Genomic DNA, 14,338 nt, shown 5'->3' with positions numbered 1-14,338 from the left:
TAAGACCCGTTATTAGTTTTGTATTTTGAAAAATAGAAAAAAAAAAACAGTTTGAGATCACTAAAATCGAGCATAGCAACCACAGCTTTGCAACCTCAGTTCTTTTGCTCTACAAAAAAACAAAACTCACCGGCGATCAATGAGAAAAGTCGGATTCATCGTGGAGAAGGCAGACTCGCAAATATAGGTGGATGCAAACATTGTCAGCAAGAACATCGCAAGAGCTTTGGCAAATTTGAATTTAGATTCAGGAATGACACTGATTCAGAATTTGCACAGGGTTACATCTTTGTGTTGGGCTTTGAGCACTTCTGTGTTTAAAAGTTGCACCACCTCAAGTTGGCAGTGAAGGAAGCAGCTTCTTTGCTTTGGCAGTCCACTGTCCGTTTGCAGATACAGAAAATGGTTGGCGGAGAAATAAAAGGAGCTCGCTGGAGAATTTTTTTACTCTTCTCACAGTGCTGGCAAGAAAAGGGAAGTGGAGCATCCTTCCACTCAAGTCTGTTTCAAAAAGAGTTATCATACCTCGTTGAGCAGTAGCAGGTCTTTGTGTGCTGCTGACATATCCTCTAAAAGGGTCCTGAAGAGCCGATGCTGAAGACTAGAGTTCTCCCGAATGAAATTAACGAGTCACATAACTGTATTCATGGTTTCCTGCATTGCTCCACAAAGTTTAGCGCAGAGCACGGACTGGTGAATTATATAATGGACTGGCATGATCGCAGGGTTTACAGCAGCAAGCCGGCTAACTAAGCCCTTTTGAGAGCCTAGCATAGACAGAGCCCCATCGGTAAAGACTGAGTTAATTTTGCAAAGATCCAAATTGTTCTTTTCAAAAAACTTGGTTAGTTTTTCAAAGCCTACTTCACCAGTAGTGTGCCCATGCAAAGGAATCAGACATACAGCTCCTTTCGAAAAGACTTGCCATCAAAAAAACGCACAAAAACGGAAAGCTGGATAATGTGGGTTTTGTCACAGGATTCATCAATTGCACGTGACATGACATCGGCCTTCTTCAGATCAGAAAGTAGCGATGAAAAACAGTCATCCCCAAGCACCTCGACGCTTCTAACGGAGCTGTTATCAGACAATGGAATTCGTTTAACCAGCTCAATGGTAGATGTTTTTGTTTTCTCGTCATGATTTAGCACTTCTTCCAGCATATCTATAGCACACGATTTAAACTTTTTGCAAGACACCATGCAACACGAAGGGATGTTGCTGTTGTGTTTTCCTGGATGGAGGCCGTTTTATGGATCGCAAGGACAGAATTATGGTAAGAAGAAATTAAGCTTTCTATTTAACTTTGCGTGTTTGACTTTGGAGGAAAGTTGTTGTTAAAGCTGCCATGCTTTGTTTCAAAATGTCGATGAATATTTGCAGCTTTGCAGACTGCTACTGTTTGTGTGCACAACAAGCACGTTGGTTTTGCATTATCACGGTCGGGCAGAACAATGCAAAAATGATCTGTCCACTCCGAATTGAATAGTCTGTTTTCGCTGTCTACTTTGCGCTTTTTAGAAGCCATTGTAGAAATGTAGGCTGCTCCTTTACTGTACTTACATCTGTTCTAGGAACTCTTCAAATGAGAAATGCATTAACTGGAGGTGACTGAAAGAAGTGTGTAAAAACTCGCCTCTAATTCAGTTTCTCGCGAGACTTGAATAACTTTTTTCTAATGAAGTGTAAATGTGGTTGCAAGGAGAGCTGTGTTACCCATGAGAATGTAAAAAAAAATCAAGTTTATCCTCTTTGTTTTATAATTTCTTCTTAATTTGTAATTCATTTTTGTAATTTCACTTTGCAATACACAGAGCATCGGAACATTCCCAAACAATATACAGTATATATATATACACACTACCGGTCAAAAGAACACCTCCATTTTTCCAGTTTTTATTGAAATTTACGCAGTTTAATGTCTCAATGTACTCTGAAATTAAAGCATAGAACAAATGAACAATTGGAGATAAAAAAGAAATCATGGAATCGTTTTGTTTAACAAAATGTAATCTAAATTTTTGACTCATCAAAGTAGCCACCTTTTGCAGATATAACAGTCGAACACACTCGTGACATTCTTTCTACAATGGAAATCAAATATTGTTCGGAAAGTTCTTCCCAACACTGTTGCAGTAGTTCCCACAAATGTGTTGCACTTGTAGGTTGCTTTGCTTTCACCCTTCTGTCCAGTTCATCCCAAACCAGCTTGATGGGGTTTAAGTCTGGAGACTGTGCTGGCCATTCCATGATTTGAAGCCTACTGTCTTGTTCTTTTCTTCTAAGGTAGTTCTGACATAGCCTGGAGGTATGTTTTGGGTCATTATCTTGCTGTAGGATGAACCCCTGACCAACTAGGCGTATACCAGAGGGTATTGCATGGCGCTGCAAAATGCTGTGGTAGCCAGCATATATGTATGTAAGTGTTTGTGTGTGTGTGTGTGTGTATATATATATATATATATATATATATATATATATATATATATATATATATATATATATATATATACACACACACACACACATATATATATATATATATATATATATATATTATATATGACTTGTTTGTTTTTTATCAACTTCTTAAAGCACTGTTTTTTTGTATTCAGCCGATGATGGACTTGTAGTCCGAAACGTCCTGGTAATTGATTTATAATCAATTATTCTACCTTTTTAAGCACCTGAAATATCCTTCTCTTTTTTCTTTTTTCTTATTGATCATTTTGGTACACAGCAGTTTACCGTTTTCTCAAACTATATTATATATATATATATATATATATATATATATATATATATATATATATATATATATATCAGCTGCTTGAAGCGGGCCACAAATTAACCCTGTGGGGGCCAGATGTGGCCCACGGGCCGCCTACTGGGGACCCCTGGTACACAGTGTCAGAGCACACAGATAGTGTGTACATCAGTCAGTGCCACTCGGTACCCTAGGTCCAGGTATTACCAGGAGCAGGGGCGACAGTGTCGCAGTTAACGTTAGTGGTGTATTAACAGGGGCAATCCCTTTGTAAGACAACCACTGGCTACCCTTCCAGTCAGTACAGACACAAGACTGGAAGCAGTTTGCTTGTAAACAAGCCTTGGTAAGTGTGTGCTGATAGCTACACTAATACAGCATCAAGCTACTAAAGTAGGCAAACCCGGAGTAGCTGCTTGGTTTCGTTTCAATATTTACTCTGTAAGAAAAAAAGAGAAAGAGAAACACAAACCCCTTACTCAAAATCCAATTGCCACGTTTTGAAAATAACCTCTAAAGTTTCCAAAACATACTGCATTATAAATCTCATTTCATGGCAATTTAGGGATTTTACAGAATCAAAATCTTTACAATCTGCCGACGAAGTGTTCTGCAAATCCTAGCAGTCACAGCTCAGCATTACAAACTTCACTTCTCTCGTGCTGGACAGAAGCACAGTAAACACAATTTGCAGATAAAACTTGAAAAAGGCAAGCATGAAGAGACTTCCTCCACTAATCCCTCTTCACCTTGAATCTGCCCGACTTGATAGCGTCCTCAAGTCTCAATTTGGCAAAGAATTAAACACTACTTTTATGGGTCCTGCCGTCTGCAGACAGAGCTGTTAGCTGCACAAATTAGCTGAACATTGTCTGTGGCAGAAGCACTTATTTGACAACTTATTTTTGGTTTTCTCCAATAGCAGGAAGGACAGGTAATCCTCTGAGAGATTACGGCTGCTTTTTCACGCTGTCCAGGTGCTGTGCGCTGATATGACACAAAGTCATATCCCCTTAATACACTGTGAGGAGATCTGTACGAGGACTGCTGAGATAGCGCTAAAGAGAGAGAGCGAGCAGGACCGAACAATACAGAGCACAACTGCTATGTTCCCTTTCAAATCAGCAGTCCCACTTTGTCATTTTCTCCCCTTCCACTTTTCCATGTGGTTCATTTAGTACTTTAATAAATGTCACTGGACAATGTGAAAGATAAGTAAGTTTCCATTAGGAGGAAACCTAATAAAGCTACAAATATAACTGGAAAATGTGCAGACTTGCCCTTTGCAAGATTACCAACGCGTTACTTCTGCAATCTGATTTCTAATAACAGGAAGCATTTTCTTGTGCAGATTGCACTAAACTCAGGCTCCTGCCAGACAAAACAACCAACGCCTTATCTTGTTTAGCTTTTATAAACAGAATTGAAAAGTAAGATACATAATCTGATCGGAACTGAATGACCCTGGGGGTTTGACCAAACTCCGCACACTGACTTTTTCGTAGATTCTTCAAAAAGGTCATACTGTAAGATGGATGGCAAACTTATTTTCTCCCCCACCAGTTACTAAAGTACTAAAGGTTAAGCAAAGTAAATCTCACAATGAACATAGGATAGTCAAGATGGTTTAATTCATGGTAATAAAAGAATCTCACTTCATGTACAGTTATGTTTCATACTGGCTTCAGGAACTCTTAATTTTCCAAAACTTTTGCAAACACAAGCAATCCATAGGATTTCAGGACTTTCCCATGATCCCAGACACCAAATGTGGAGAGCTCCTTGATATTCAAGACTTTAGCCTTTTAAGGCAGTTCATTGTGGGATTTCCTATGGATCACTGCAAGTAATGAACCAAAAAATTTTTTATGAACATAATTTAGATCTTTTATTTAACATCATGTAAAAAAAGAAAAAAAAAAAAAAAGGTATCGCAAAGCTATAATAGTACAATATTTTATGTTAGATTTTGAAATGAGTCATTTTCCCTTTTTCTTTTTAAAGAACTATTTTCCTTTTTCTACACATAACAGTTTATAATGCTGCAGGTTGCTGATGTGCTGTATTTTACAGAGGACACAATGATATGTACAGTAGCAGCGCAATGGCCCACACATTCAGGTGTGTTGCAAGTCACAAGGCGCAGCCAAAAAGGAGGTTCCATCTTGCCAACTCGCACCTTCAGGTATGTTTTTGCACTATTAAAATGTTACGGACATGGAATATTGATTTTCCTCATTGGAATGAAGTGAGACACAAACCCTTGGTTGTACTCTTCAAACATTATGGGACTGGATTATCAGAAAACAATCAGGATTAAGGATAATCAGGATAAATTGCCAACCCATTTTATAAAACACATTTCTTTACTCTTAGTTAGCCTCACAACTGGTATTATTTGCACATCTTATTATTTTGTGTCCTTTAGTAATTTTAGTGTTTTGAATACAAACTGTTGTGTGGTGTCTCAGCAATTCCCCAGATAGCTAGGCCCTATTGTTTGCAAAGTTTTTCTGTGATCAGAATTGGGTGGACTAAGAAAGATAGTAAAAATAGAATAAAATAAATGAACCAATCTGTAGTGGAGAAGGGGAGGTAGGAGTAAAAAGAATGTAGGTGGTGCTATCTATGGTTACTCTTTCGATTTTCATCTTGTGCGGATTACACAGGGTGTTTGTCTGGAAGTGAAGTTAGCACAATCATATCTGTGTTGTGTAAATAAGTTTTTAATTTGACAATCAAAATGACCTATTGTTTTTTTTTTTAATCATGTAGTTCTGTTTCTGGTTGTTGTAGTGTTATGACATTGTGGAGAGTCACGACAGATTACTCACATATGCCTAGTTTAACTTAATTTTAGTCTTGTTTCCTGGTCACCTCCTCTTCCTGGATGTCTGGGGCAGTAAAGAAAGCCAATAGGTGACTCCAATGGGTGCAGACCACAGGGTAGAAAACAGATTCCAATCCTTTGTGGACATTTCAGCGATTTGAGGGACCTCAGTTTTGTTTTAAGTTTCTAATAGTTGTACATTAGAAATCTGAGTGTGTTGAAGTTACGGAGAATATATATATATATATATATATATATATATATATATATATATATATATATATATATATATATATATATATATATATATATACATATATACACACACACACACACACATACATACATATATACATATACACACCAAGTTGACAATGTTTAATATTATCTATATTTCACAGATTGATACTAACTGATGAAAGAGCAAAAAATAAACACACACCAACATACAAAGATAAACTAATTTCAGATTTATTTTCCCCTTTTCTTCTTTAAGAACTATTTCCCTTTTTCTACACATAACAGTTTATCATGCTGGGTGCAGCTTCAGTGTGGGAGCTCATGCAGGTTGCTGATGTGCTGTATTTTACAGTGCAATGGCCCTGGGGAACCAACCTGGGCCACAGCCTCAATCATCAAAATATGATTTCCAGATTTAAAAGTTTAAAAATCCCTTAAGCAAGGATACGTTTTCTACCACGGTTTCTATGAACCATTTCTTATTCAAAGTTTGGTTCCAGACTTTTTAAAGGGTCAAGATTTGTGAACAAACAACAAGTGTATTAAAAGCCTATACCAGTGTAGCTGTCCCTGAAAGTTAGAATGGAAACAGTCTTTAGTTTTGAATACAAATAAAAAAAATGGGTTACTTCTTAAATAGAAATGCATTCACACATTTAGTGAAAAAACAAAACTGTTTTTCTGCACCGTGGATTTCAAATTGTGTTTTGGACATTGTTGCAAACAATTGCAATACAGGTCAATTTTTTTGGTATCTTACAGAACAGTATCAGATAGGTTTGCAATCTGTACATCATTAAACCAGTTACTTAAATACTTGAGCACTCTTAACAGGGCTATGTCTGGATGCAAAGTTGGAAGAAAAATAATTTTACACTTTTTGTACAAAATCCTAAAAAAACCCAGAAAAACCAAAAATCTATGATTTGAAGTACAAAATAAAAATAATAATAAAAACAAACTAATATACACTCACACAGAGGACAGGTGTCACAGTTTGCAAAAATAACATCCAATTTTTAAGCATCCAAAGACAAAAAAACATCTACAGTATCTTTGGTTACCCCAGAACAAGCACAACAAATTGCAGAATTCATTATTATGGAAAGTGTTTGTATTATTAGTTTTACAGTAGTTAGACAGCAGTACTGTGGCCTAAACTAAGATAGCTGGTTGTGTCAATGTCCCATCACTGTGTGCCAGCAAAACAGGTTCCACTTAGGGGCACCTCTATAAAATATACAGTGTAAAATGGTAGAGCTGGAGGGTGGTGAGGATTAAACTGTATACAAATACCACAAGAAAGACAGGAGGGGCAGTACATCTATTTTTCAGTTTTTAGACTAGATACCTATGATACCGCTCCTCTATTTGCTTAATGAATTACCGTAGATATTAAAAGAAAACTAGCAGTGCCAAAGTTGGATGTTCAATTTACATTAAAACAAAACATCAACTGCATAAGGACTGGATGCACACTGGGTTCTTATAAGAAATAAAACAGGTATTTGTCGTTTGATATTGTTGTAAACTTGTTTTAAAAAAAAAAAAAAGTAAAAGAAAAACAGTTACCGTAGCAATATCTGCAAACACATATCCTGAAACAAAACCAAACAAAGCCAATGCGGTCTCACAGGGCTGCCTGGTAGACATTTCCACAGCCATGGTAAGAACATATTTCTCTTCACAAGCTACAAGAACAAAAAGTACATTTTGGTAAAAAGCTCTCACTCTGTTTTTTAATGGAAACAGTTATTCTGATAAAGTAACTCTACTTGTATGTTGATCCCTACAATAAAAATATTATCTAGAACAGCTAAAGGGACACACGATGACAGCAGTGCTAATTTTGCTGGCTCTGATTCTGGGCTGCAGTTCTCACTAGTCCTTCAGTCTCAATGCAACAAGGACTAAGCCTACATTGTATTATCAATGTAATCCTTGAAAACTAATGGGCAGCCTCTGTGCATAACTTCTGTTTGAATCACTCTTCAGGTGAAATGACCATGACAGTGCAAGACTATCTGATATCATGTTTAAAAATGAAAATAAACGGTTTTCTAAAAAGATTTCTTAAAAATGCTAAAATGTAAAACCTATTGTAATAAAATAAAAACCAGTAAGCCATTACACTTCTTTAAAAGTATACAAAAAATCACCAAACTGAAGCTGATTAAATGTGGAGTGTGGTACAGCAGTGGTGGTCCAGATTTGTTTTAAATGAGCAAGAATACAACTTTGATTCCCAGACAAAGCCCTAATCAACAGTGAAAAAATGGCCTCACAATTTATCAGTTTACCTGTCAGATCAACAATATTTACATTCAGGCAGGTTAAGGCCATTCTTATAAACTGAAGCAGCCCAGATTACGACTGTTCAAGACACCAATTACTTTCCATTTAAAGTAATGTATTCTCTGTCCAGGTCAAATGAACACAAATTGAGGAAGTCAACTAAATTCACACAGTACTCCAGAATAAAGTCACCATTTTTTGTTGATAACATAACATAAAAAAATAAAATAAAAAGTTTACAGAGGCTCTATGAAAAAATTGGATATGACCCTCAAATCACCTGACTTGACCCTAAAAAGACAGCATCTCGCTAAAATTGACACAGCTTTGCTAAATTTGATTCAAATGACATACAACTCTCAGAAAAAAAACAAAAAACCTAGCTCCGTACACAGTTCAAATTATTTGAAACTATTTGGCTTAAACATGCTCTGTAGGCAGTCTTCTTTCTGATGTTGATAGCTGGCTCATTAAATTTGTTAAAACTTCTTATTTATAAAAATGTTTCTTTACAATTTTTGTTTTGTTTAAATTAACACACACACGCATAGACACACACACGTGTTTCCAGTTTAAAATATCAAGACTTGTAATGTGTGTGTGTATGTGTGTGTGTATACACACACACACACACACACACACACACACACACACACACAATTTAAAAAGGAGGAATGGAATACAATTCAGGGATAAAAAATAAGATGCAGGTAAAATCTCAAAGCAATACAATAAATACACTGAACACATGAAGTCTCAGCAGCTGGTAATTTGTTCTGTGTTTTGGCTCCATCCTCTACACCCTCTCATGGGCTCTGAGAGAACTGGTCCTGTTCTATTGGCTTTTTCACCCAGGCACCAAGCCCAGCCTTATGAAAAGCCTTAATGAGTGCCTGCTTGGCTGAATGGTATTCTGTGGCAGCCTGCTTGACTTCATAGTACGAGCTGGGCTTGGACAGTTTGATCCGCAGACTTGAGAGAAGCTGAAACAAACAATGAAACAAACATAACAATTAGTAATTGCATACGCCTTTGTGCAGAGGGGCATACCTGTAATTATAGTGGTAGCTCTATAATGTGAGACTTCACACAGTACCCTGGGGTAACGCTGTACCCCGGTCTCGCGCGTTCATTTTACGAATCATCACAGCTAAAAAATAAGAAACATCAAGAAAAAAGAGAAAAAGCACTGCAAACAGAAGAAAAGTTAGGTAAAGATACATAGGTTTAGCAGCATGATATATTAAGACTCATTCAAGAGAATCTTATTAGGATTGTATTACAATGCTGCCGAATAAAAGCTACAGCTACAGTTTTATCAACTGTATGAAAAAAATAAAATACATATGCTGATTTCCTCAGAAATAACTTGTCGCCTAACAAAAAAAAAAAAAAACTATACATGCCTCTATGCAGGCAGCACCTTACTCTTCAAAAGATGGCTGAGACCGTTTTAGATCCATTCTGTAAGGATCATGTATAAACTTACTCCTCACACACATACCTTTGACTGCAGGCGTATCCAGCGGCTGTACAGAACATGCTTGCAGAGACGGGATGCACGGCCCATGTCATCCTTTCCTGTTGTGGCGTTAATGACCTCAAGGGCCTGGTCTCCCACTGTCCAGTTCACACTGAAATTGGGAGCCTTGCCTGGTTGTCGGGCTTCTGCGTTACTAATACCTGAAATAGTATAAAGAAAATGACAGCTGTAAAAAAAACACAAGACATGCTACTCATGTAAATAAAACCCTCAATTTAGATTCTAGAGTACATTTAAATGTTATTACAAAAGGCCCTGTGAAAAATCACACTGTTTTTTTTTTAATTCACGGCAGTGTCACGTATCATATTTCACGGAATGTGCACAGAACTCTTTTATAAATTATGTGTACAGATTATTATTTTTTTTTTTAAAACAGCAAATGGAGAGATAAATGCACTGACATCAAAATCAACGTCATTCGAGCACTTTACAATAGCTTCCGAAACAGTGTTGTAATTAACAGCCTGCAGGTAAAGTGTATCTGCAAGGACAGCTCTCAGTTTTACATCAGATGCATGTTCACTATTTAGGCCTTGCAAAACAAATACAATGTGTAACACATACTGATCTTGGGCATCAGTCGACTCCTCAGTGACCACTGACAAGCAACCAATTCCATAATCTCCTGCTTGTGATACTCGGGAACTTTGGGCAAGCATTCGGGGAACACACAATATGACTGTTATAACTAAAGAGTGTTATAAATGGGGGAGGGGGTGGGGGACGCTGCGGGACACATAACACACATCTGACAAATACAAAATAAAATAAAATAACTCCCTCTCTATAATGTACATATAGTGAAGCAAAAATGTAACTTTCCATGAATTAACCATGCAAAACACATCATGTAGTTTTACAAAAAAACAAACAAACAAAGGTAACATTCCCACTCGTGGATCATTTTAATTAGCAGTTTTTAAACTGTAAATAGCCTGGCTAAACGGCGGTCAGGAGTTCAGTTCGAAGTGACAGACAAGCAAACCAAGTGCGAGAAGGACAGTGGGTCGGGCGATTGCCAAAGGTCTAGCAGAACAGGCTAGCAAAATAATGTTTTTTCTTGGAAAAATGTTGGTTACATTTGTTTTTGTTTTTTTTTCTCACTGATCTCCACCACATCTGAAAATAAACACATGGCATGGCATGGTCCTCAACTTCTTCATCCTGCTGATAGCTCTCATTTTAAATTGAAAGCAGTGGCGGTAATGTATGTTACTGACATACCTTTTAATATACATTAACATATTGCACTTCCAGAGACTTCACGTGGTCTTTCAGCGGTGTTGCAAACCCTGTGGTTAAACAGTTGCTTACAAATTCCCTCTATTTGTCCTGCCTGTGAGATGAGGTGTCTGCTCGGGATTGATGTTAATCTTCACATGCTGCTTTGTTCCACCGTAAATCTGCCTTATTTACGTTTCCCTTGCAAGAGGAGTAAAAACAGCAACGGCTAAAAACTTCCTTCAGGATTGCATCAAAATCCAGGCTGGTAATCGCCAGCTCAGCGGGTTCAGGTAAAAACCCTCTTACTCAATTGAACTCTTTATCAAAGTCTGGCATCAGCAAGCTACATACCACACAACATTATGACTTTGTATTCCAATTTCACTCTAAGGGACTGTGTGATCCCTTTTTAAAATTATTTAATTGGAAAAGGTTAATTATCTCACAAACTCTCCATCAGTTTGCTAACTGCTAGTTCAATGTTCCTTTTAAAAGGAAGAGATACTGCTGCAGGTTTTGTAGGACAAAGAGAAAATGCAAGCTGACATTTAGAATGATGTTGGTACCTTGTGTGCTGGGCAGACTAAATTAAACCATTTAGTTGCCACTATGACCGATTACTTCCTGCAGATCGTGAAGTGGCTTTAGTTACCGGGTTGATTGGAAAGAGGGACTGTGCACTGGTGCAGAACTGGACTGTGGCTGATAACTCATACAAAGTCAGAAAACTTGTTATTTATTTCCCTGCCATTGCTGTATGTACAACATTAGAGGTGACCTACAGCTATGGCTAAACGTTTTGCATCACCTAGAATTTTAGGATTGAGACATAATAAAATAAAATAAAAACTTTATGAACAAACTGTAGATATTTTATTAAACATCATGTAAATCAAAAAACTACAAAATGGTATTGCAAAGGTCTATTGGAAGCCATAATGTACAATATTTCATATTAGATTTTGAAATATCACATTTTTCAATTTATCAGTTTTTTGTGAAGTATATGGAAAATTACAAAGCGCTATGTAATTCAATATGTTAACGTAGCATTATTCACCAGGTTTCATTCGACTTTATGAAGCCAAACTTTTGGCCATAGCTGTACATTTACAGCAAAATATACTCAGATTCTGATACCCCTTAGTCCTGAGCAAGTTTCATCACAAATAGAAAAGCGGTTATCTAGATATATGTAAGCCCGGAGATATGCAGCAGCTTCACATTACATATACATATAAAAAAATTATGTAAAGACAAGGACTGTCACATGCTTCCATATTCTGTCAATAGCTAAAACATGTCCAAACCACGTTTCAATTAGACAGTATTAGTTCTCTATATACAGCATGTAAAAATGCTGTATATTTTATCTATGTAGAGTTAAGGGCTCTACACACCAAATGCGATGCGACAAGCGAATGTGTTGCACAACACACCGCACCACGACAAAAAAAATAACATGTATTTTTTATACGAGCCATTCACACTGCCTGCGATGCAACGGGCGACACAGAAGTGATGCGGAAAAAAAGGATTTGTGTCTATTTTTGCGATTTTGTCGCGTGGCAGCTAGGGAACTGACCAATGAGGAACAGCTTCCCTTGCGCACCTTCAGTAAACAATGGCGGAAGAAAACATTCGTGCAGTATCAAAATCAGCAAACCAGTCTTAAATATAAAGCAGGAGCACACCTATACCTGAGCAATATACAGAATATATTTCTCTTGCTTTATATATAAATATATAAACACAGACTGTAGATGAATCATGCATAGATGTAATTGTCACTAGACCGCTTACCACTGAGTAGAGGTTTATTGAGTGTGAATGACTGGGGAAGGTCCTCAATGTCGGCTATCCTCTGGTACATGGCCCGGGAGAGGTGGTCCGCGTGGTATAAACTACCAAGGATGATACTGGAGAAGTAAATGGGCTCTGTGAAGTAGCTCATTAAGGATCCCTGGATTCCAACCACATTCCACCTACAATATACACAAGAACATAAATCGTCAAAGGGTTACACTGCTCCAGGATTTGCCAAATAGATACAGACTCTTCTACACGTGAGTCAACCAATCCAAGAGATGAACATGTTAATGGTTAAATGGCATAATAAAAAGTTCTGGTGTTTGCAGTCCAATCTCTAACAGACAGCAGAGACAATGCAACAAAAATGCCAGTATAAAAAAGTTTCACAGTGGACGAAAGGATGGCTGACTAAGAGTCAGGCAGTGACCAGCATCAGTCCTCACTTATTGTGTTAAAGCTACTAATACATATTATAATTAATTGTATTTAATTGGCTAGAACTCCGCTACTAACATTGTTACTTTCCTCCCTTTATTGCAATGTGAATGTTATACAACACTACAGATAAACTGCTGCATCCTGGTAACTTGGCTTGCAGTTTGAACTGCTAATCAATAAATTGATTAGGTACCAGGGAACTTTACATGTGCAATGTTATCTGAGATATCTACTGTACATATTCCAAAACAGAGTAATAAAATACTGTACAAGCAAAAAACCAAAAGATCGTCAACTGAATTAAAGGGGACCAGTGGTGTTAAAAATAGGTGCTGAAAATGTTTTTTTCTATTTGCACTTCTTTGGGCAGGGGTAAAAGTCAGGCCAGTCCAACGGATTCCTCACTGAGCTCCACAATATGTCTCTTCATTTAGAAATGGAGTATCTCAATCAAGGCTCTTCATGTGTTTGAAAAGACAAGTACAATCGGTAGTCTTTGGTTGAAGCAAGGTCAGTCAAAATGCAGCAAGACTGATGTTGTGTTTAAACAGGACACATGTTTAATGAACAAAGACATACTGAAGCTGTGCTGTTTCATTAACCTTATCTATTTTTCACCTCTATTTAGCTTAAGTAAATTAAACTTTGTTTTGTTTTCAGTGTTGTTTTTGGAGTGTTTTGTTTTGTATTTTTGTAATTATATACACCTGTGTGTATGTCCTTCCGCACTAGGGATACCATTGCTGGTACCCTAATGACGGCCACCAACCACTGCAACTGCCTGTGTGTGTTTTAATAAAACCTGGACGCCTGAGTGGTGTTTCAACATCAAACCCTCTGTGTCTCTCTCGACTCTCAGCGGATACCCATACTGTAACAGGACACCTCTGTTATAGTCTCTTTTAGAACTCCCAGTGCATCAGTATAGTTATTTTACGCAAATGTCAGTACTGGCTTAAATAATACAATAAATAACAATTATTGTCCACGCAATACGGAATCACGCACCAAAGTGCATATTTTGAAACCACATTTGTGTTTGTTAACTAGGTCATTTTTTTTTTTTTTTTTAAATTTCTTAGCAGACGCCCTTATCCAGGGTGACTTACAATTGTTACAAGATATCACATTATTTTTACATACAATTACCCATTTATACAGTTGGGTTTTTACTGGAGCAATCTAG

General features: G+C 37.2%; 1 protein-coding gene across 7 annotated transcripts in view; it reads right to left on the bottom strand.

Annotated features, from left to right (window-relative positions):
- Positions 1-6,052: 6,052 nt before the first annotated feature.
- Positions 6,053-14,338, bottom strand: part of LOC117407636 (double-stranded RNA-specific editase 1-like) — a 141,934-nt gene continuing 133,648 nt past the window's right edge. For all 7 annotated transcript variants that reach the window (XM_034012820.3, XM_034924292.2, XM_059032042.1 and 4 more), the window contains 3 exons: positions 12,706-12,887; positions 9,637-9,815; positions 6,053-9,115 (listed from right to left, as the gene is read on the bottom strand). In XM_034012820.3, coding sequence (XP_033868711.3) covers positions 8,939-9,115; positions 9,637-9,815; positions 12,706-12,887 — 538 coding nt within the window. In that variant the 3' untranslated portion in view covers positions 6,053-8,938. The remainder of the gene's footprint in view (positions 9,116-9,636; positions 9,816-12,705; positions 12,888-14,338) is intronic.

This window comes from Acipenser ruthenus, chromosome 10 (genome assembly GCF_902713425.1).
Source record: "Acipenser ruthenus chromosome 10, fAciRut3.2 maternal haplotype, whole genome shotgun sequence".
NCBI classification, from domain to species: Eukaryota; Metazoa; Chordata; class Actinopteri; order Acipenseriformes; family Acipenseridae; genus Acipenser; species Acipenser ruthenus.
Note: the sequence above shows the minus strand (reverse complement) of the source record. Positions and strands in the feature narration are given on the sequence as shown.